At 40.1% G+C, this 25,176-nt stretch overlaps 1 protein-coding gene across 4 annotated transcripts in view; it reads left to right on the forward strand.

Moving 5' to 3' along the window:
• Positions 1–25,176, forward strand: part of FSTL5 (follistatin like 5) — a 359,747-nt gene that overhangs the window by 247,511 nt on the left and 87,060 nt on the right. For all 4 annotated transcript variants that reach the window (XM_081875293.1, XM_081875295.1, XM_081875294.1 and 1 more), the window contains one exon: positions 5,094–5,260. In XM_081875293.1, the coding sequence (XP_081731419.1) occupies positions 5,094–5,260 (167 nt within the window). The remainder of the gene's footprint in view (positions 1–5,093; positions 5,261–25,176) is intronic.

Below are 25,176 nucleotides of genomic sequence, written 5' to 3' on the forward strand. Positions count from 1 at the left end.
AGCCTGGACAGTGTGTCCTGGGCTGCCCAGATGAAAGACACACACACACCCCATACACATCGGCCTCACTGATGTGGTCCAAAGGAAAGCAGAGCAATACCTTTGGCACCAGCTTGGCTGCAGGTGTTGCCAGAAGGGGACATACAAAGCACCATCCAGCCATCTTAGGGACTCCACTCCGGATTTGTGTAGGGTTTACTCCTTAGCCTTTTCTTCTCCTGAAAATATCTCTCAAGGCAGCAGTTTAGGATCAGAGTTTTCCTTCTCCTAGATGGGCTAGGTTGACAAACCCCTCCTGCCCCTCACTTCCCACTACAGCAGGTGCTTCTTGACCATTGGATCCACTATTGAACAAAAAATATTGCGTAATAAATACAAATAAAACCTCTTCATCTAGAATATGTGATGGATGGGGAACCTGTGGTCCTCCAGGTGTTGCTGAACTACATCTCCCATCATCCCTATGCTGACTATGACTGATGGCAGTTGGAATCCAACATCATCTAGAGAGTCACATGTTCCCAACCCCTGCTTAGAACATAGAGGTTTAAATCAAGGTTGGTTTCCCTGTAGTTCACATGGATGTGACTTGCATCTTCAAAAACAAACAAGATAAAGTTTCATCATGCAGACAGAAAACATTTCCCTTCCTATTTATGTTCTTTAGGCCTCGTTCCATATTGTGACACATGGTTGTTGTGTTTTATAAAAGAAACTATAGCATTATGTATAAAATGCATTTTTAACAATGCACTTGTCTACTCGCCCTACTGCTTAGTCCATTGTGTTCAATGGGGCTTACTCCCAGGTAAGTGGATATATGATTGCTGCCCAAAACAGGTTTATTAAAGCTTTATTCCCTAAATACTTTGATTTATATTTTGATTCAACTGATTGGAGAATATTAAGTTTCATCTGTTCTCTTCTACATGCGTTTAAAAAATGTGTTATGTTTCTTGTTATGTGAATCTGAACAAAATGAGCTGAAAGTGAAACTGACATTATACACTACTGAAGGAGCAGTAAAAGGAAATAAAGATCATATGCAATAACACTGTACCTTTATCACAAATATATAAAATTACACTAAAACTACAAAGGAGCAAAAGGTAAAAATTATCCCATCACAGCACTTTGTTGTTGTTGTTTTATTTCAGAGTTTTATGGTTTTCTCATTAAGAGTTTGAAACTTGCTGTAGATTATATGCAAAGGATGGTTCTATGTCGTTTGAGGAGGTTATTGCTTTTAAATTACATTCTAAATAGGCAAACAAAATGAATACAGGTTTAATGTGGTCTTAATTCTATCTAGCAAGCTCCAGTCTGGATAATGTTCGTTAGCTCAGGCTCAAAGGGGTGTTTTGTGGCTGCAAGTGAATAAATAAGTAACTGAATGGGAAGACTCAAAATGTATAGTTGTTAATTAAAAAGCATATTTGCCATTATACATCCTGTGGAATATGTTCCCGTTTTAATATTTTATCAATTGAAATGTAATATATACAGATGTTCATATATTCACTTTTTCTTTCCCTTGTCTCTTCCCCCTTCCCTGCCGCCACCAAAAGAAAAAAGTTTATTTTGCTTTTTCTCTTAGCTACTTGTGGTTAAGTGATAAAGTATTTAAGAACTGGAATGGTACCAATGCTACTTTTCTATTCACTATCAGTTTTGTGCTGTTGAAACTTTGGACAATAGTCTGATTCGTTTTTTTAGATCACAGCCACTCATGACTTAACTAAATTTCTGCTTAGGAAAAATTTGCCAATAGGTGGTGTGGCAAGCAGATATGGAACTGATGACAGTAATTGGAATAGTTGAGCCATGTATCTTTCTTTCACCTTTTTTCCAGTGCAATGGTTTATGGTTTCTTAATGCACCCGATAAAGACTGGTCTGTTCAGCTTGGGAAAGTTTTTGGCAAATGTAACATAGGCTTCAAATCTATATCTCATTGAAATTTGAATCTCATTGAAATCCCAGCCACACAACTGTCTGATGGATTGTGCCCTCAGACTTGTCATAAACCAGCCTTGTACATTGCATACTTGTTGCTGCTACATCTTGAGCTCACATGAACAATGGTTCCATTCTGATGTCTGGCTCAATGTCCTTGTCAAATACAGATCTAGTCTACAGTAATTTTAAATAGTTCCACTCAGAGCCACCATAGTCATTTGTTATTCCCTGCTCCTGACAAGAGAATTAGTCAGTGCTAAATGTGCAGGATTGCCAAAGGACACCTTCTTAGTAACTATTTTTTGTTGGTTATGATATGTCTAAAGATACAGAGAAGAATGTGTGTCTTCCCCTCCATAGATTCAGCACTGGAGTTAGTTGCTGATGTGGAACACACATCATTTACTTTTTGTGGTATGTAATTAAAGGTTTTGAACCACTTTTTTGTTTTTTAAGAATACAGCACAAGCAGGATTACTGTGAATTTCTTGCTGTTATGAAACTAAAATCTTGCCATTTTTTCTTGCCAGAAAAAGGTGCCTTTCATGATGCAACAAAGCTTTTTCCCTACCCAGAACTAGTGGACTGTTTGCTTGATGCTTCCTTTTGGAAACACATTAGACAAATGTGCTATCTCTTTAATTGTGCTAATTACAAAGTGCTCTCTTAATTTGGCTAAAAGGAGCCAGTTAAGGATCTTTCCATGTTCCTAGATGGATGTTCTACCCCCAATTGAAAGATTAATGCCTGCCTTACTTGAGACTAATTTGTTGTTTGAGCAATAATGAAGTAACTCAAAGCTCTTTGTGGCTCCTTTAGGCCACTTGTCACAAAACATTTATTGCAGAACATTCCTCTTAAGCCTACTAAGGCTACTCTAACATGGATCACTATCTTCATTATTTGCTCATGTTAAGCCGATTTGTTCATGTTAAGCCGATGTTAAGCACTTTTAATTTCAGTCCCATTGATGTTAGTGGAGATAGAGACCATGTGATTCTGTGATTCTATGTTGGGCCAATTTACAAACCATGCTTTGCAAAGTTGTACATCCTCACACATCTTCTCTTGCCCTTCTCATGCATGAATCCCTCTTTCTTTCCATGCTTTTCTGAAACCATAGTTTAGTGTTATAGTGGCACGGGCATGAATATGGTTAAAGCCAGCTAAGATTCCTTTGTAACCATGGCTTGAAGTGGATTACCAAACAAGAATGATGAAGGGTTCTTGGTTAGCTTTAACCATATTGGCAATAATGTCAAAGTAATGCTGAAACATGGTTAAAGCACACAATGGAAAATGGAAGAAATTATTGTGCAAGGAAAATGGGAGGGGAGGAAGCATGGGTCTGCAGCTGTTATGTTTGAATGGAGCCAAAGTGTTGAGCATATGGTTACATCACCTATTAAAATCAATAGGAATTCTATACGTATGTAACATCATGAGTTGTGCCAGCTTCCTATTTGTCCTCTTCCTTGCTTGCACAGTGCAGCTGATACAGCCAACCATAAAGAGCTCTTTCCATTGTTGGCTGGTAGGCAGCCCATGTCTAAACAGCCCCCATGGCTCATCCCCAGAAAGATGCTTAACTGAGGAGTTACAGGGGTGTGATGAGGGTATGGCAATATTTTGTTGCTAGATGTTACTCTGGGTTATTTTTCAGTGTAATATAAATTTCTCAAAAAAAAAAAAAAGGCAGTAAAGCCAATAAGTAAAAGCCATCAATAACTCTTCTTGACAATGTCTGCCATTTTTATTGTGAATAGTCCATCATCTATCATTGTATTTGGTTCCAGTTTACAAACCATTTACATATTGCCACATAGCTTAGACATATCAGTTGTAGCATGAGCTTGTCATCAGTTTCTGGTTTTCACGGTGAGATGAAAAGTCATTGGCAGTAGATTAGTCCATGAACGATATCCAAACTTTGAGCCAATTCAGATGTTTGCAGGAACACGTTGTACAGTCAAACATTCCACAGTGCCATGTCAGACATGGGTTTTGAGACAGAATCATAGAAATATAGACTTGTAGAGTTGAAGGGACTATGAGGCTCATCTATTTCAACCCCCTGCAATGCAGGAATCTTTTGCCCAGCATGGGGCTCAAATCCATGACCCTGAGATTAAGAGTCTCATGTTCTACTGACTGAGCTGTCCCAGGTTCATCCCAGATAGCAGTGTTCCGTCAGAAGATTGTACAACATGTCCCACTGAACACTAGACTAATATTTTAATGTCTAGAGACCGAAATAGAAAAACATATGGTAGGGTCATGTTGACTATGTGTAAGGCTTATTTTAGTTAAGTGTGCTCACTTTCTAATGAAGATGCCCCATCTTTGCAAACCAGATTTGTTAGTATTATTTAGGGGTATGATGATGACACCAATGATTATTGTTCATCAGCCTAGCCTATTGCATATAAAGCAATGAACCAGTCGAGTCTACTATTAATATCAAAAGATGTACGCAGGTCAGTGGAGCTAAACCCTCTGGCATCTTACTTCCTTTCAGTCCTCCGGGCATAGGGCAGTAAATAAATTCAATAATAATAAAAAAATGTAATCCAGCTCAGAAGAAATGTGCCTAAAGTGATGGACCACCAGGAAGTAAGGTGGTATATAATCCCCAATGATATACTTCTTTTGATTTAATAATTGACTTCCTGACCCTGCTTTATTTGTTGTGAATGGGGCAGATTCTTGGAGCAAACCTACATGGTTGCCATCATTATGTCTAATTTAACTATAAAGGGTTATTTAAAAAACAGCTCCCCTAAAGTGTGTGTGCAGGTACACACACATGCCGTGAGTATGTTTATCCAGAAGGGCACTACAAAATATTGTCAAGGTGCTCAGATATTTGACAATATATTTAATGTACTTTTGGAGCCGGTGTGCCATGTTCTTTGCTTTTGAAATTATTTCATGTTAGAAGGCTCTCTTCTTACCAAGCAATACTTGTCAGTCAATCTAATTGAAATGTCATGCTGACCTTTTATTTGAAACAGTTCTATTTCCTGACTTCATTTGGAAATTATTTTGCCTTTAATTCAAATTAAAATCTTAAAGCTACCAGGGTGCAGAAACCCTGTATGCTAATTAACTTTAAATGCAACGTATCTTTTACAGAAGTAATTCAACTGAGTCTGCCAGAAGATCAGAAAATAAGCATCACTGCAGCAACAGTAGGACAAAGTGCAGTTCTAAGGTGCGCCATTCAGGGGACCTTGAGACCTCCTATCATCTGGAAGCGGAACAATGTCGCTCTGAACAACTTAGATTTGGAAGACATCAATGTGAGTGATAAAGGACTCTCGAGCTACTTAATAGAGTCATTATAAAACCTTTGCCATACAAACTAGAGCAGTAGCATTTGTCAAACTGACAACCGCTCCTCAGTGTTGTTCCTCTTCTGACACATGAGTGACCTCCTGTTCAGGTCAAAGGGTCATGCTGGAAATGTCTCTTGAAATTAAATGACGGCTTCCGTTTTCAGATGCTGAACAAAAATGCAAATATAAATTCTTACCCATTGGCAATAGAGATTATACAATTCTCCTATTTAAAAAAAAAAAAAAAGAGAGAGGGAGGAATGAGGTAAAGGATTGAGGCTAAAGAAACAAATGGATTCACCCCATAGAATCCAACAACACCTTATTTAATTCAAGAACTGGCTTGGCTGTATTCTTGCTGGTACTTTGTATGAGGTTCCATTGTTTGCGTGTAATTTCTGTCAGGTGAAAAGGGCATACCTTTATTATCCTGAGTGTTGCTAACACTAAATCATTACTCAACTAGGCAAGAAGGTGAAATGGTCAAAATAATAACAAGATCTGACAATATACAGTGGTACCTTGGTTTTTGAACGTAATACGTTCCAGAAGACCGTTTGACTTCCGAAACGTTTGTAAACCAAAGCATGCATTTCCGGAAGCATTTACGTCCGGAAAACTCAATACGGAAGCCATGTGGCACGTTCGGCTTCCGAAAAGTGTTCGGAAACCGAAGTAGTTCCTTCTGGGTTTTTGGCGTCAGAAAGTCTAAACGTTCAACTTCCAAGACAATTGAAAACCAAGGTACTACTGTAATAAAGAGCATCTTGTTAATTGTGATCAAGGTGCCTGATCAGTAGGGGGCTCGCTAGCATTTGCTGGAGACTCCTGCTCCTCATCCTTTCCTGTCACTGCCTGTGTTCACCTTCCATCTCCAAGTGTGGTAACTTGTCAATTAACGCAATGGTCCAGATTTGGAGGAACCAATAGACTTGCAAGTTTGACGACGTGGCTGCTGGGAACAAGAATTGGAGCTCTTTGTTAAAAACCTGTTGATTAAAGGGTCCTCATTGGATCCATAGTTTAAAAGGTTGGTGCATAATCCGGCATATTTCATAAAATATTTTCTTCCAGGAAGACTGAATAGCAGCTGCCACATTATTAACTTTCTAAACTTTTTTGTAGTACCACCAGCTATTCTTACATTTGCAAGCTTATCTATGTAGTAGTACGAGCAAAAACAATCTTATTTTTTTAATGGAAACATAGCAGGATCCCAAGGGATGCACAAAACCTTTCCCTATCGGCTGCATTTTAGTCATGGAGCTGAGACATCAAAGGAGCTGAAGTAAACAATGTGAGATTCAGATCTCATACTGCAGTCTGTTTGGCCTGCCTAAACTTCACTCCATGGGGTCTCATGAATTGTTATGAGAGCTTGGAGAGAGATTAGAAATAGGCTCTGGTTGTATACATACCATGGAAGTTAGGCTGAAAATGTGTTACAGCCTTTTTAGGCAAGGCTGAAAATGCTCCAAAGCCTTCATGAGGCCTATTATCTCATGTAAAAGGGGGGCATTTAGAAACATTTTTGGGGGGTGGGCTGGAAAAAAAAGTGTGTGTGTGTGTGTGTGTGTTACAATGAAGTGCCGGAGTTGTGGCCAGTCTCTCTTTTGCAAGGGAGTCTGTTGTGTTACAACTATCATGACAAAACCTCATGAAATATATGAGAAATTTTACAGATCCTCCAGGATCCCAGCAATTTTCACCCCACCTACCCCCAGCTCAAAAAGCCGAAAAAATCTTGATTGAATATGCAATTTCTAGGTTGATGAAAATACACTGGGGAATGTGGCTGTATTTTCGTCATTTGTTCATATAATACCAAGGGTCTTTAAGTATGTGTGTATCTTTCATAACCTCCCATTCAGCAGAATGTTTATTACATTTGTTCATTAGCATCATTCTTGTTCTGTGTTGATGACCAGCCTTAACTGCATAGTTCAGTCTTGTCAAGGAAGAAGCTGCTTAACTGATCTTTGGCCATAAAGGGGAAAAATAATTTCTGCTTTTAATAGCACATGCACTGAACAACTCAAAAGTTTGTCGCAAGGCATAAAGAGACCATTAAAAAGAGAAAATGATACATTTACTTTTGTTTGCTTTAAAATTATAATGCACTGATTTTTTTCCCTTGCAACATATTCTTCCCATATTGCATATATATTTTCTTTATGGTGAGTTGGCACTTGCATGGGGTTTTTGCACCCTGCTGCCCCATAAAGTAGGATACAGTATCTATCTGAATCCTACCAAATTTCAGATGGATTAGCTATGGTAGCTTTCCCACAAATACAGCCTTTATACTTCCAGTTACAGATGGGTAGCCGTGTTGGTCTGCCATAGTCAAAACAAAATAAAAAAATTCCTTCCAGTAGCACCTTAAAGACCAACTAAGTTAGTTCTAGGTATGAGCTTTCGTGTGCATGCACACTTCTTCAGATACGGTATCTGAAGAAGTGTGCATGCACACGAAAGCTCATACCTAGAACTAACTTAGTTGGTCTTTAAGGTGCTACTGGAAGGAATTTTTTTATTTTGTTTAGTCTTTATACTGTTGAGGTGAGTTGAAAAAACAAAATCGTTTAATCTCCCCATGTGTTTTGTGGGCATTTGGTTTGAAAATAGAGAAGTGATAGAGATGTCCCTAAGAAGGAAACTTGCCAAATTTCACAGTGATAGGCCCAGCTGTGTTTGTTCTGGGCATGTTTAAAGCTTTGTTTTGGAGGTAGGATTTACCTACCTCCCTGTGACTTTGTTTTTGAACATGATTCAGTGGCATTATGTAGATGCCGTCAGGTGGTAAAATCACAGAGCAGCAAGATTTGAGGAGTAGGCTGGTGTAGATGTTGGAAAATCCCATCTTGCGCATCCATACCTCTTGCACCTCACACCCTCCAAGCTGATTCTGCTTCTTAGGGAGTGAGAGGGGGGCTTCTCATTCACATTCTGTCCTTCATGTTTACATTAGGATAAATTCATTCTAAAATGTTGGTGAATTTTCATGAGGATTTTCATTTTAAAAAAACACACACCAAAAAACAAAATAATACAAACTGAAGTGGAAATGTGGAAAACTAAATTTAAGAATGGAATATAAGAAACCAAAGTCAATATGTTCATCCATCCCTACATTCTCAGGTATTCACTATCCATTTCCTACTCTAATGAGCGGCAAAGCCTTCACTGACTTTAATAGATCTTGATTTTACCAGTTACGCATAGGCAGAAATTTCAGTATAGCGATTCATGCTTCAAGTCAAACCCTGTGCGTGTTTACTCATGAGTAAATCTCAGTGATTTAAAAGTGACTTAGAAAGCAATCCAAACCCTGATCTGCCATGTGGAATGAGTTTTGCTGTGAAAGAGCTGTCCCTCCACCAGACTCCATTGGTGATGCCTTGCTGCCACCAGAGGTCCCATCATAGATGGTTAGAAGCTAATGCTGGTGACATCCCCACCACAAGGCATTCCGGGTTGGGGAGGGTGTGAAGTTGGGGTGACCAAGGGCCTAATGGATCTTCAGCTAGTAAAGGGTGGTGATGGGCTACATCCTAGTCTTTGCTGTGCAATCCTGGAGCTGGTGCAGCAAAAGAAATGACAAAACCATCCCGTTCACCTTTAACCATGGCTGGTACTAGTAGCAGTGAATGCCATGCTGGCTCCTAGCTGAGAGTTAGCATAACTCCCTTACTCCCTGGTAAATATGCATAGGAGTGCAGCCTTGATGTTGGCCAGTTAGATTTTAATATAGTTCAGGTTGCAATCTGAAACACACTAATTGAATGCACTGGGATTTACTTCTGAGTAAATATGCATATAATTGTCTAGGCGCAGGTGCAATAATTACAGACTAGAAAGGTGGATTTCAATGCATTCTTATAAGCTGAGGGTATTTTAATCTGCTTTAGTGTTTGTGAACAGATGACAAAGGGGTTTTAGTTAATCAGGATGAATTGAAGCGGACTTCAGTGATGTTGTATGTACAATATAGGTGTGACACTGTCAAGGTGTGCAGCTGAGCTGCCTCTTTTACATGTGGTTATAGCCTTTACTGTTGATCTGTAGTAAATTAAATACTCTGCTAAATTTTTGACACCTATTAAAACTTCCAGCTTCGGAATCTTGCACTCATAGCTGTGATGAAGTCATTACTTTATTTTTTTCTCCCTAAATAGAAATTAAGGCCCGAGAGAGCAGCCGAGTAATTGGATAGGTCCACTGAGGAGAATTGTGCTTCTAAATTGCACTGTGGAACATGAATGTAGCACTTAAAGATACGGAACTTCAAATAAATGCATTCAGAGAGAATGTAGTGCACTGTGGTTTATGCAGCACTTTAAATACCAATTCATTTGTTGCACTTACTAAGGCAATTTCAGCACTCAAAAAGCCTCAGCACTGGTACAATTTCTTCTGTCTCCAGAGGTGGTGTTCTTTGTTCTCACCTCTAGCTATATTATGAGCTATGGTGTATTTGTTTAGCAGTGAGAGCTGATTTTAAATCACAGTATACAGAAGGTGGGGGGAAGTATTTGTCTGTATTTTCAAGTTTAGAAAGTCAGGTAGAATACTTTCAGTAATCATGCCAAGATAGCGGAAAATAGACTGGCTATTGGATACAATGGAATTAAATGCATGTGATTGCATCAGCTGCAAGAGTGCAACACATTAGAGAAGGCTGGTTTCATTTTTAATGTTTTAACATGTAGTAATAGGACTAGTGAGGAGCATCAGTGACCTTGTTAGAAGTAAATGAAGTGTTGTCATTTGCTTAAATAGATTATGGGTTTTGCCACTTCAGAAGTGAGGTAGGAGGTGAAGAAGTGTCATATTCACTTGTCAAAAGTCTTCTGTAGTTTTGGACTATCTATACAAAAAATGACTTAATACTCTGTGTGCTGTCATGATCTTGAAGATTAGTCAAGGGAGCCTTCTGACACAAAGATAGGGGGCCTGTAGCCCTCCAGATGTTGTCAGACTCCAAATTCCATAATCCCTGACCATTGTCTATGGCGGCTGGGATCGATAGAAACTGTAATCCAGCCACATCTGAAGGGCCATGATTTTCTCATCCCTAATCTAACTTGTACTAGCCATGGAATCAGAGTTTCCTGTGGTTGCATCCTAGCTGTGCATGTGAACCCTCTTTATTTTCCCAAATCCTGTGTACTTCCAAAGGCAATTTAATAACTTTTCTGCTTGGGCAAACAACCAGGCCATAAGTGGGAGTTAGTTTATCACATGTTTATACAATGTGCACATTGTTCATAATATCATTCGAAATTGTTTCATACTGGTGTTGTTTTTGTATGGTTGTTTACAGTTTTAAAACTTGGGGCTAGGTAAAGTCCTATTTTATTGCAGTCTGTTTACAGTATTTCATAGAACTGAATGGGGCTGAGGGCAATTTTGCTCACAACTTTCTGCATGATCCCTTTGTTTTCTGAATCACTACTTGTTTACTGAGTCATATAACAGCCGGGATTCCTATTTTTAGTGATGCTATAATGTGATTTGCAGCCCAGTCCTGTGCATGTCTGCTTGCATATACAGCAAGTCCCTCAATGGAACTTACTTCCAGTTAAAATGTACAAAGGCTTGCAATTGTACAGTGGAATCCAATGCATGCTTGCTTAGAAGAAAACCTCACTAAATCCCGTGTGGTTTACCACCAAAGAAGTCTCCGTAGAATTGTAGCCTAAGAGTTTGGGGGTGGGGGGAGAGAGAGAGAGAGAGAGAGAGAGAGAGAGAGAGAGAGACCACCTTTTCCATTCATTCCTTCAACCTATTGGCTCACACTAATATTTTTTATCTGAAGCCAGAAGGAAGATCCTGAAGATCAACAGCATCCTATCTCATACCAATATTTGAACTAATATGATTCATCTGGACTAGGAAGACTTTCCCTAGCTAACACAGAAGTTTCTGAATCTATTTCTAAGCCAGTGGTTTATTCCTCTGAAATGCCAACCTTTCTTTTATCTTTCTTATGTCGCCTCCCCCCAACTCTGTTTTGTTTAAAAATAGTTTCTGATACTGTAGGCAATTATAAAGCTAATTTTGTCCTTTTCTTAAACAAAGCAGAAGCTGCCTCCTGATTCTGCACATTTGTTGTTGATAGTCCTCTACACAATTATGCCTTACTTTGATGCCTGTTCCCTTTGTTCTATTTTTAAGCCCTGTAAAGTCAATAGAGATTGACTGTTCTTGCTTCTGTAGAAATGTGTGGCATTTCAAGAAAAAGGAAGCTAGAGAACCCATCAAGGATTGTTTCTTCTTTTTAGGAGACAGTTTGTATTCCCAGAGCTACACTTTCCCCAAATTATTCTTTGGAAAAACTGTTCATTATTTATTTCTATTACCACTGTAGCTTTTTCTTGTAGCTTTCCCCAGAGATTCTACAACACTTCTTTCATTTGTGCAAGCCAGCTTGCTCTGGGTACATGACCATAATTCTTATACAAGGCTTTAGTTCCACAAAAAGGCCAGCTTTTTAAAAAGACCTGAAATTTCCTTTAAAAAGGGGCTCCCCCCATACCTTCTTTCACCTTACTTAAGGTAAATAGCATGTACTACACAAGGATTGGTTCACATATTCATCCACATTACTTGATTCTTCTGCATTATTTCTCCCAATGCTATTCAACAAGTATATGAAGCCATGGGAAGTAGACATTAGGAGTTTTGGAGCAAGGTGTCATTAGTACACTCAACTCTATTTCTCCATTACATTTGAGTCAGGAGAGGGTGTGAAGTCCTGGTCTGATGCCTGGATAGAGTGATGGATTGGTTGTGAATCAATAAACTAAGCTTGAAACATGGAAGCATGAAAAACTTGTCAGTGGTGGTTCCCTTGTCCAGGAGAGAGGTCAACAGCCTGTTCTGGATGGGGTTGTACTCTCTCTAAAAAAGCAGGTACTCAGTCTGAGAGTACTCCTTGAACCACTAGAGCAGACATAGGCAAACTCGGCCCTTCAGATGTTTTGGGACTACAACTCCCATCAACCCTAGCTAACAGGACCAGTGGTTGGGGGTGATGGGAGTTGTAGTCCCAAAACATATGGAGGGCCAAGTTTGCCCATGCCTGCACTAGAGGCCCAAGTGATCTCTGTGGCAGGTGTGGGTTGTTGTTTTTTACCAGCTCCAGTTAGTACACTAGCTCATGCATTAGTAACCTCAAGTCTTGATTACTTGTGACATGTTTTGTATGTATCTGAACTGGTAGCTGGTCTGGAAGCTTCAACTAGTGCAGAATGCAGTGACCGGACAGCTCACAGGAGCAGATTTCAGGTGACATGTTCCCCACTGCTTAGAACCTATGCAGGACTATCTCCTTTGAAATTACGCAAACCCACTCTAGCTGCAGTGAGAGGTCAATCATGCAATGGCTCATCCCATCATTAATTCAGCACTGAGCCAGAAAGAATATTGCCACACATAAAATCACCAGCACCGGTTATTGCAGGACTGACATGTGACAAATGACTTACCTAGATCAACCCATGCTTAACTTGTGCACTATGACAGGATTACAGTTCAAGATGGCATATCTGCCACACTTTTTAGGAAATGGCTCTTGAAATTTTTCTAAATTAAACTGCTCACTGATCTATCTACCCATGCTTCTAACACCATATATTGCAGCTACTCTAACCTTTATTGATGGTTTTCTTTAGCCTAGCTGATTTCTCTTCCTTCATTCCAAGTTCCACAGCATATGTAAATTTTATCAGCATCCTGTGCATTCCTTCTTAGTTGTCATTTTTATGCTGAGTTAACATCTATCTAAATACCATAGCTCTCATTTTTCATCTCTGCATTCAGAATGGTTTCTATTCATAAGAAGAACTTGATTTCAGAATCATATCATCCTATATATATTCAAATAACTTCCTGTTCACCAACTTCATATTTTCATGCTCTCATATAATGTACTATACTCAGAGCAGGAACTTCGGGAGAATCCGAAGTTTATTGTGCATTTTTGACTTCTGATTTCTGTGCATTGCAATTTTAATTTATAGCTTGCTCTTTGTGAATCCACATTTGCACAGAGATATGAAATTAGAAATTTCGGAAGCAAGCTTAGTAATTTCCATGGAGCATATTCCCTTGTAATGGCTCAGGTTCCAGTCTAAAAAAATACACCAATTCAAAGGTGCAGTGATATGCTTTATATATTGCTATAACCTCCATTATGTGCATCTATCAAAACAATGACCAACAGTGTAAGTTTTGACACCATTAATCTCTTGCCTGTGGGAGGATAGGGATGAAGGAAGCAAAATTCAGTCAGTATCTTCCCCTTTCCCACTAAATATACATTGATATTGAAACTGATAGTTCTGTACATGCATGTATGTTTGTTTCTAGTGCACTGCCAAAATCCATGCCAATGACCTCTGATAGGTACCTAGTCCCTATTCCAGCTAGATTTGGGTGCTAGTGCTAATTCACTCAAGTATGTTTGAAGTGAAAGGATCACTGTGAGGCTCCTTTTTTCCCCCTCGCTGCCCCCCCAAATCATATAGTAAAATGAATTTGTGATACAGTGGTACCTCGGGTTACATACGCTTCAGGTTACATACTCCGCTAACCCAGAAATAGTACCTCGGGTTAAGAACTTTGCTTCAGGATGAGAACAGAAATCGTGCTCTGGCGGCACGGCAGCAGCGGGAGGCCCCATTAGCTAAAGTGGTGCTTCAGGTTAAGAACAGTTTCAGGTTAAGAACGGACCTCCGGAATAAATTAAGTACTTAACCTGAGGTACCACTGTACTGTTCAGCACATACTTGCAAAACTGGGGAGGACGGGGCGAGATTAGAATAAAATATTTCTTTATTTTCAGAGATAACTCTGAAACCAGAAGAATTGTATTTGCTGCACAATACTCACAATCCTTTCAGAGGCTATAAAATAGATTTGGGACCATCTAGCAAATAAGAGGTTTTAAAAAATGGAACACTTGTGCTGATGCAGAACAGTCCATAGAAATATGTACAATTACGCGTTATATACAAAACTAGAGAGATAGATGTGGCAAATGTAGAATATCATTAATGGCATAAAACTGACAACTGTCCATGAAACATTATGGACATGTTTGGGTAAACTGTAAAGCTGTAAAGGTATAGCCATTGCGCAGTGATATTTGTAGCTAAGGACTTTCCCCGTTATACTGTTGTGTGTATTTCCCTCATTTGCAAGGCTAAAAAACTTTCAATAAAGACAGCTACACCCACCCACCTATGTATGAATTTAGCTATCCACAAGATTTAACACTTCCCTCCAGGCAGTTTCCAACAGTTTAGACACATCAAAATATAATGGTGCTAAGTGTTTAGATTTAGTAAATATTAGAATTTAATTAGAACTTGCATTTTATGACTGGGATATGTTATAAGACAGTCACAATGTGTATTAGAAAGAGGGTTCTGCAAAAGGTTTGAGATGTTCAGTTAGTGTGTCAGACCTTGACATTGTTATCAAGATCCATGTCTATTAGAAAGTGTGGTCATCAACAATTAGCATGTGAATAGTTAATTAAACTAGGTAAGCCCTAAGTGCTTACCAGTCTGTAACCCTAGACCCAGTAGTGATGTATGGAAGTGAGAGCTGGACCATAAAGAAGGCTGATCATCAAAGAATTGATGCTTTTGAATTATGGTGCTGGAGGAGACTCTTGAGAGTCCAATGGACTGCAAGAAGATCAAACTTGTCTATTCTCAAGGAAATCAGCCCTGAGTACTCACTAGAAGGACAGATCCTGAAGCTGAGGCTCCAGTACTTTGGCCACCTCATGAGAAGAGAAGACTCCGTGGAAAAGATCCTGATGTTGGGAAAGATTGAGGGCACAAGGAGAAGGGAACGACAGAGGATGAGATGGTTGGACAGTGTTCTTGAAGCTACTAACATGAGTTTGACCAAACTGCGGGAGGCAGTGGAAGACAGGAGTTCCTGGTGTGCTCTGGTCCATGGGGTCACGAAGAGTCGGACACGACTAAACAACAACAACAACAATCCTAGTCAATCAACAAGTATTGATGTAGTCAGGAGAACTTCTTTGTTAGGTGACACCTAACACCTGGGGGAATTAACCATTAGTACTTATAAGCATCAAAATAATTGACTATTAGAATGCAATTGAGTAAAGGAGGCTTAGCTTTTAGGAACAGCAGAATTAGGAGAGATGCCTTGGACTGAGTGCTGCACTGCTGTGAGGAACCAGCCCCTCATGAGATGACCATGCTGTTATATCTGGACTCCCTCCATGCAGACTGAAGGTGTAAATATGAGAATAAATCATATTTCTTAAAGCCACAACAGTGTCTGCAGTGTCTCAGTTCTCCGAAGAAGCACAAACCCTGGGTGAGCACCTAGAACTCCCTGAAATCTTGCTACCACCCCGCAGAGAGTAGGTGTGGAATCCAACTTTTGTAACAGTATGTGTGTAGTTAGCTGTCCACCAGATTTCACACTTCCCTCAAAGCAGTTTCCAACAGTGTAGACGCATCAAAATATAAATTTCAGCGTGTATTTTTGACAGAAGATTCACATTCAAATAATAGTTTGCATAAAAATACACATACTAAAATAAGATGAGAAGTTTAAAAAACCCACCACAGAATAATTTGGGAACAGAACAGAATGGCAATAGCATGTGGCAATGACACACAGTAGAAATATTTCTCCATCTTTCTGTTGGGCCTTCTTCCCATGCCCTGCAGTAAGAGGATAAACTTTACTAGACGGCCACTGAAGTAGATGCAGTACTTTTCAAAAGTTGTTTTTTTTCTGTAAAATTCATTAATTAATTGGTTTCTTTGCTCACTTTGTGTTTCTTATGGATCCTAGGAATAATTTTTTTATAAGCCTTTGTGAAGCTTTTTGAGGCAGTGACAGTATTTTACAGCAAACATGCCTCTTCAAGGACCTTATATTAAAGCAAGCTTTGTTTCTTTGGTTTTAGCCTGTTCACATTGTTCTTTGAGATTCTCTTCTGAATATGCTTTCCTTCCATTTTGGAGCTTAACTCGGCATCCCATATGCATAAGTTGCCTCTTAAAACTGCCTTGTTCCTGTCATTTTCATTTTTATCTCTTGAGTGATACAGAGGAGCTGTCAGGAATTCTAGTGGCGTTTCTCATCTTCATTCTCTTGCTTTTTGGTGTGCCCATGGGCAACGTTACCCTGCTGCTTATTTATCCTTACGACTGTACTGCCTTGTTAATAATGCATGTTCTTTAAAGTTGCATGTTCCATCATATCTCTAAATATGTGCCTGTAATGAGTCTGCTGGGACATCCCTTTTCCCTGCTCAGAAAATTTGAGACGTTCCATTGCGACCTGTGCTTCTTTCTGGCATCAGGTTTCTCCATGCCTTCCCAAGCTGCAAACCTGTAGGAAATCCCACAATCATGAAGCATGTTTATTCAGAGATTCAGCATCTCCCTTGTCCATTTCTTCCAGATGAGTAGCCTTCTTAGTCTTGTGACAGCAAAAACAACCATGAATTTTGTAGCACTTCAAAGACTAGCACATTTGTTATGCCATAAGCTTTCATCAACTAATGTTCATTACATCAAAAATGAACACTATTGGCCTCTAGTCCTATGCATGAGCTATATTTAGTAATATTGGTCATTGTGGAAAGCAGGGTGGTAGATGAGATAGCCTTATGTTTAATCCACCTTTTATTAACTAAAGTTCACTTTATTAACTTCTGATGAGAAGTGGATTCTAATACCTGAAAGCTTTTGCCGTTATATTTTCTTCCAGCTTTAAGGTGCTACAAGATTCTAGGTAGTTTTTAATTTCTGTTCCTTCTTTGGTATAGCATCTTAAATAGTCAGCCCTCACCCATTGCAACCATACTCTCAATAGCAAGTTGTTAATTATGCTGAATGCTTTCCTCAACAATTCTTTCTCCCTTTTTTCATTCCCCTTCCTAGTCCTAAAGCCATCATCTTTCACACATGCTCCTCTAACCCTCCATTTTTTTCTATTAACCCCTTCCCACCTTGCCTCCTGACCTCCTTTTTTTCTTCACTTGCTTTTTGCAAGACTGTAATTTTCACATCACTGAATAACTTACAAGTTTCCATTCCTAAAGCGATTAACATGCGCATCAGAGGTGTATGCATTTTGCTAGTCCATTGAGGCCGAAAGCCAAACGCTGTTAGCATTTAAGTATCAATGTTTTAAAATCTGTGGGATTAAAAAGTAGGCTCTTGAAACCAATTTTCCTACTATATGATTACGCTTTACTAAAGGTCTTGTTACTGTAATGAGTTATATGACCTGTCAGAAAGTGTTGATGATATGAGTATAATTAGAGTTAGATGTAATTGAAATGAGAGGTTAGCAAGTGGCATCTGGAATAAAAATGAAATGTCTGCATATTGCCTCATAAGTGAAGATCAGGCTGAACTTGTGCCTAAAATGCTGCTTTCCCTGTTTTTCAGTAATCTGAATTTCACAGTGGGGAAGTTGGAGAGACAGCTAAGGGGGGGGAAAAGAATGCTGAGTTTCTATTGATAGATTGTGTTCAGATGTAGCTTAACTCTGATTTGTTTGTACATCTGAAATTGACCACGCTTGCTTACTATTATTGTTCGGGGGGGGGGGGGCAGAACTTACATTAAACTTGGCTTGCAGTGGCAATTTGTGCCTACTGGACTTGGTGAGGCTGATAGCTAGGATGTCAAAGGGACATGTTTGCTGAAGTTAGGGGGCATGGTCAGTGAGGTCCAGGAGAAGTTGCCACGCTCTTGTTCTTTCCCCATCCTCATCCCTTGCAAAGGTACTGTGACCACTTAAGCACTGTATTTTGCATGACCAGGCACGACATCCCCAGTCCCCAGGGATCAGAAGCAAAGAATTAAGGACTCAGACAACGTTATGGACTTAAAATTAGGTCAAAACTTTATTAAACTTTATTAAACTTCCGAATGTGGGAACACCTTGGCTTTGGCCTTGGGGGTGTATCCCTCCCAGCCCCCCAGCCGGGGGAACTGGGGCACATCAGGGTAAATGGGATATGGGGGTGCTCTGGGAGACGTAAGTGTAGCAGGCAGCCAAGCACATATCGCCGCACGAAGGGTAGTTCACTGACAACCTTTCAGCGTATGGCCAGTGACACCCATTATATAACCCCTTTAAGAGGGGACCCTAGAATCATCGCCGTAGGGGGGTGAATCACCACTTCACCCCCCCCCCCATTATAGAGAAGAAAAGACTAAAGGATTCCACCCAAGGCCATAACTGCCAAAGTTGTGACAAATTGCTACGGGGAAGACAAAACCTGCCAATACAGGAAAATTTCTTCCTGGTCCTTCAACAGCAACCAGTCAAAGACCACAGCAGCGCCTGCTAACAGGAAGGAAAAGTTAACAAGAAAACATTAAATACAGGGAGGGTAGGGAGGGTGGCTGTTGTTGGCTCCGCCTCCCATTTATAAATGGGTCTGGCCCCGCCTCTCAGCAAGAACTAATTACTGAGGCTGGGCATGAGCCTCTGAATAATAACCTGAGAAGCAAGCCAGCCCCCTTTTATAGTAAGTTCCCTGGGAACTGTAGTCCTGTTTGCGATCACACAAAGGGTACCCACTTTATGAAGTGTGAGTGCTCATTACAAATTGCACCTAATTAAACTGAAAAGTATCTTTGGTTCTGTGACAGTTGCTTTTCTGACGGGAGAGATTTGCGTGGCCTCCACCTGCTCTGATTCTCTCCTTATCCTGCTCCCTTGTAAAGCAACAGTAAACACGTCAGCACTTTGGTTTGACAAATACTTAGCATCTGTATACATTTCAATAAGCACGATTTGTCACTAAGACTCTCCTCTTCCTCCAACTTGGCAATAAAAAAGCCCCCCCCCCCCCCCCCCCGGTGCTGGAGCCTCTTGCTGATTGGCTACAGAGTCAGCCAGCCACAGAGTGGGGAGGAACAGCACTTTGGGAGGAAAGAATAAAAGCAGTTTCAGAGATAGGGAGTTAGATGGGGTTTGGTTTTGAGAGATAGGGCTAGATTTGAGAAGAAGGATAGGATTCAATTTGAGATGTTAGACAGGTTTCAGGTTGGGAGATGGGGAGTAAGATAGGGAGAACTGGTTCTGAGAAGTTAAACATACACACTGAGGAGACCATCCATAGCAAGAAGACAGAGCCTCGCAGCTTGGAAAGGGAGACAGGGTTGAGGGTCTGGGAAAGGTATACAGACAGGAGTGTTCTGGGAGGGCTGTGACTGAACCGGGAGAGGTGGATCCTGTGGGAATTCAGGCTACCTGCGTCTCAGTAGAGCCAGGACAGGAGAATTCTTCTAGGTACTGAAGACTCCCAAACCAGTAAGAAGAGGTGAGGTGATCCCCTGGGTCTGTTATAACCCTTTAGAATTGCTCAGTATTCTTAAGAGTGGGTAACTGAGAAGTGCCCCTTGCTTATGAACCAAAGTATTAAGCTGTGAAGGGAGCGGTATGGTGTTGAAAGTATTTAATTGTAATATCTAAGTGACAGAAAGGGACACGGGTGGCGCTGTGGGTTAAACCACAGAGCCTAGGACTTGCCGATTAGAAGGTCGGCGGTTTGAATCCCCGTGATGGGGTGAGCTCCCGTTGCTCAGTCCCTGCTCCTGCCAACCTAGTAGTTCGAAAGCATATCAAAGCGCAAGTAGATAAATAGGTACCGCTCCGGCAGGAAGGTAAACGGCATTTCCGTGCGCTGCTCTGGTTCGCCAGAAGCAGCTTATTCATGCTGGCCACATGACCCGGAAGCTGTACGCCGGCTCCCTCAGCCAATAAAGCAAGATGAGCGCCGCAACCCCAGAGTCGGTCACGACTGGACCTAATGGTCAGGGGTTCCTTTACCTTTACCTTTAAGTGACAGAAACTGAGTTGAGCATTTTACCATCTATTCTAGAAACCTGAATATTTACCACATGAAGTGTAACACCTGATTTTTAGAAACTGAAGTTTAAGAAGAGCAGTGCTTATAGTGTTGTGTTTAAGCCTGAGACATCTTATAGTTAGTTAAAGTAAATAAGTTAACTTCTACCTGATAGAATGCATTTCCTGACCCACTTTGTTTCATAAACTTTGTTTAATAAAACTTTTCTTGTTTGTTTGATCAACTCCTGCCTGAGACTCTAAATCATTCAAGTTTTCCCTCACAGAAGTCCGCCACTAGATAATCTGTGTTCAGTTGTAGAAACTTGTGTAATTAGTGTACCATGAGGTGGGTGCATTATTTTTAATTGGGGGCAGTTAGCAGGAGTGGATCCACCACATTATTAATTGGTGATATTAAGTGGTGGGTCCGCTACACCTCTCCTCTCACTGAAGTATATATGTGAGTGTATTTGTGCCAGAAGATGAACAATTAACTCACACAAATACATTGCTGGTTTTCAAGATTGTGCTCACAGCTGCTTGCTTGCAAAAGGACAAAATAATGCCTCAGTCTCAGAGAGGAGCAACAAAGTGCCTAGCTTGCAAATAGATGTATCTGATTGGTCAGGGAGGGCATGCATAATTCTGCCAAAATGCTGTAGAACTTTCAGTGCATTTCTGAGGAACTTCTGATTGGCTAGTAGTTCAACCCATTGGAGAAAGTAGGAAATAAGATCAAAATGGAGTTTTAAATGGGTCTCCTAGTCCTACTGCACTGGTTCCCGGTGGAGTATAGGATCAGGTTTAAGGTGCTGGTTTTAACCTACAAAGCCCTATATGGCCTAGGACCCTCATATCTACGGGACCGCCTCTCCTGGTATGCCCCATGGAGGACCTTAAGGTCTGCATACAACAACACTCAGAAGTTCCTGGGCCCCAGGGAAATTAGACTGGCCTCGACCAGAGCCAGGGCCTTTTGGGCCGTGGCCCTGGCCTGGTGGAATGCTCTCCCACAAGAGACTAGGGCCCTGCGGGAATTGACATCTTTCCGCAGGGCCAGCAAGACAAAGCTGTTCTGCCAGGCCTTTGGGCAGGGTGTAGTCTGACCTATTTTCTTTTGTATAAGAGCAAGCACGAAAGAGGCCTCTCAGCCCACTCACAGGTCCTTATATGATCAGTGGAAACAGTTGGTCCTGGCAAGTATTAACTGCTCTCAGTCTTAACCTGATAATTGCCAATTGTCCAGATTTTAATTTGTCTGAATCAATTTTAAGATGTATTTTAATTAATTGATGCCTGTTTTTATGCGTACTGTGTTATTTATATGATGTTAGCCACTCTGAGCCCAGCTCCGGCCAGGGAGGGCGGGGTACAAATAAAAATTATTAATAATAATAATTTAAAACCATTTTTTTTTTAACCCCTGGATTCTGAGGTGGGACCATAGGGCTGCTCGTGGTTGAATGTGCTGTCCAGAGATGACTGACCAGCAAAGGAGATGGGTAGAAACAAGTCAAGAGTATAGTGAGGTGTTTTATTGCATATGAATGCAAGAAATGGATGAAGGACTGGGCTATAACTGTCTCTGTGTGCTGGGGTTTAGGCCAGGTAGTGCCCCAATTCCCCTAAGGTAGGTGCCTCCACTGGTGGTCTGTCATTATGCCTAAATTGAATGCCTAACTAATCTTAGTTTGCTGCTCCACTCTACGGCAAGCAAAGAACAGGAAGGAATAAATAGGACTTTCTATTCCTGCTGAACCTTTCTTGGTCTACAATATCTTCCTAAACTATTGTTAGTTCTTGCATCCTTGGTCGTTCTATGGTCCTGATTTCGGACATGCTCCTGAATCTAGCTGCCTGATTCAACCCCACCCACCCACTTTTTTTGTCCTCACTTCTGGTTTGTGCTGCACATTTTGTTGCTGATTTCATTTGGAATGTCAATTTCAAAAATTCAGTGCTTAATAGGAAGCAGAAAAGCATCCACTCCTACCTGCTGAACCTGCCCTCCTCAGTAAGTGCATACAGAACAACTTTTGGAAAAGCCTACATGCATACTAACCATATTGTGTATGAGCTCTGTCGAATCTGGGCTTCCTTGATCATGCATGCAGAACCTATGCACATACAGTACTCATGTATGCTCTTTCAGAAATCATGAGCACATATAGAGAGTGGGCAGGTGCAGAAAATCTACCTATCTTTTTACTCACATTCCATGTACATAATTAGAACACGTGCACATTTATTATATTAATGTAGAGTGATTTGATTTCATAGTCAAACAAATAAACTAGTTTTCTTCCAGTCATATATAGTTGGAAGTTTTCCTCCATTATAACTGAATACAGTAGCAGCTGCTACACAAGACCTGAGAGAATAGTTGCTGTAGTGTAGTAAACCATTGATGTTGGGCAATAAGATGCTGTATTGTGCAGTAAATTAGTGGTGACAACATTTGTGTCGTCCCAATCTGAAGATCAGTGTTAAACATATACATTCAGCACCCCAACATTTAACTTGTACAATTCATGATTTGCCTTGCATTTTGCATTTTATATTACAACTAGAGTGCTCTGCTAATGTCAGTTACTTAATTCGCATTGAATAGCGTTAAGGCCTTTGCTAACAAGGAAGTTAAAATGAGTGTCAGGTTTTGATAAGCCTTGACTGTAATTAAGTAGCTTAGGCAACTGTACCATTTTTACAGGCTTTTGTTCTTCCCCCTAAGCAAGAAGCTAAGGATAGTGGAAGCAATGTTTTTCATTTGAATGTGTGTGTTGTTAATATATGCTATTAATGTTTAGTAAAATTTTAACCTAACACGTCTATGATATTTTTTATACATATTGTCCTATTTTCTGGGGGCTTTTGTCGCATAAAGCTTAGTGAACTGCAAAAAAAATGCAATTTTTGATCAGTGCAGATTAATAATGGGTGCTTCCATCATAGCTGTCAACTTTTCCCTTTTCTTGCAAGGAATCCTATTCAGAATAAGGGAATTTCCCTTTAAAAAGGGAAAACGTTGACAACTATGGCTTCCATCATGGCACTTAATTGTGGATTTGGTGCTAGGGATGGAAGGATCTGTTCATTTCTCATTTTTCCACATTTCTGCAGCAATTTCTGAATATATATACCGGTATATATAATCCTCATGATTCCCCCCCCCCTTATTTTAGTGTGAATTTCTCCTAAGGAACAGTTTTGACTAATGGACAGATTTTTGAAGCCACTTCTCTTAATATAATGCATTTTATGTTATCTTCACTAATAAATTCATTTTTATGCACAATTCCCCCTAAGGTATGCATTTTCAAAATAATGGTTAGTTGGAGAACTACATAAAATTGGGTTGGTGCTTGAGCAATTTTGGACCTATGTGAGTGAGGTGGAGGGATATCTTTCTCACCCTGCCAGGGTCCCAACAAAAATATCCTCTTCAAGGATGCTATTTTCATTTCAAGGAAAGCTCCCCTTAGTACCAGTGCAGCCTTCCCTCATAATGCAAGTAGAAGCTTTAGAGAGGCAATTTTTGAAATAGTCCAGTTTTTAAGAACCATAATCTTAGGACTGAGCTTTTTTGAAGACTACTTTAGCAGTTTCAAAATTGAAGTTTCCTTTTTTTAAAATCAAAGTGAAATTCAGCAATGTCTTCGTTCCTCGTGAAGGATATGTTAATGATGTGCCAACCTATCTCAAGTTGAAAATACAAACTATTGCACCTAATAAGGTTTCCAGAAGAAATTTAATGTGAGGTCTGGAAGGAAATCCTTCTAACTCCATCCATATCCCAGGGAAAGCACTGCAGCGATCTTTATGTATGCTCTTCAGGTAAATAATGTGGAATGTCAAATAATGTGGAATGTCAAACATCTATTAACACAAATGGCCATGTCAGTTATGATAAGGTAGATCCAGAGTAAGCTAGTTGTACTTGAGTCCCATTGAATTCAATGCAAAAGTTTAATACCTAAGTGTAGTCTCATATTTCACAGTACTACTAGTGTCCTCCATTTGTCCTTTCATGGAATGAGAGAATTGTAGAGTTGGAAGAGACCCTGGGGATCATCTAGTCCAACCCCCTGCAATGAAGGAATATTCAGCTCTCCCATACAGGGATCGAACCTGCAACATTGGCATTATAAGCACCACACTCTAACCAACTGAGCTAACTATGCATTAGTATAAGAACCCATTGTTAACATAAAGCAGCACAGCCAAACATTTGTTGTTGGGGTAGCTTCCGAGTTTCCTCTAGAATGTATAAAAGCACCCTAAACTGCAACAATATCTAAACACATTTTAGCTAAGAAGCTAACTTTGAAAATGACATTTTGATGCACTTTGCATTCGACATAACGCCTTAAGAAAAATGTTACGCCTTTTGGGCTGTTTTATCATTCCCATGGAAGGCAATATTGTTCCTGGTGATAAAAAGCATATTTAGTTGAGAGCTTTTCTGCTTCTATAAAGCATATACAGTAACATAATGTTTGTAGGGATTTGCGCAATTATTGAAACACTCTTGGGTAACGTTTACCATGAGACATAGGTTTTAGAGCTCACTATGTTAACTAGTTGCATTGATTTTTCCAAGCAGACTCTCAGGGTAATGTACTGAATTTAAAATAAAGGGAAAAGCACAGAATTTGGTGGAAAGAGACAAGTATGTGGCTTTGGAAAGGCATTTCAGGAACCACAGACATTGTAAATCGAATGGCCATTTAAATTAGAATACAAATGGCAGCATGGCGGGGCAGATTTTCTGCATGTGAAGCCACTTTTTGTCCAAAAAGAAATTCTGCATGGTATGGAGAAAGTAGGTAGAGAGGTGTTGCTTTCTCTCTCTTTATAATAATAAAACTTGAGGTCACTCAGTGAAACTGATTGGTGGTACCTTTGGAACAAGCAGTAAAGTAATCTGCTTAAAGGTTCAAAAATACTAGAAAATGGTAATTCAAACCTTAGGGATCCTATATTTTGCTTACTGA

This window comes from Podarcis erhardii (assembly GCF_964252035.2).
Source record: "Podarcis erhardii genome assembly, chromosome: 9".
Taxonomy (NCBI): Eukaryota; Metazoa; Chordata; class Lepidosauria; order Squamata; family Lacertidae; genus Podarcis; species Podarcis erhardii.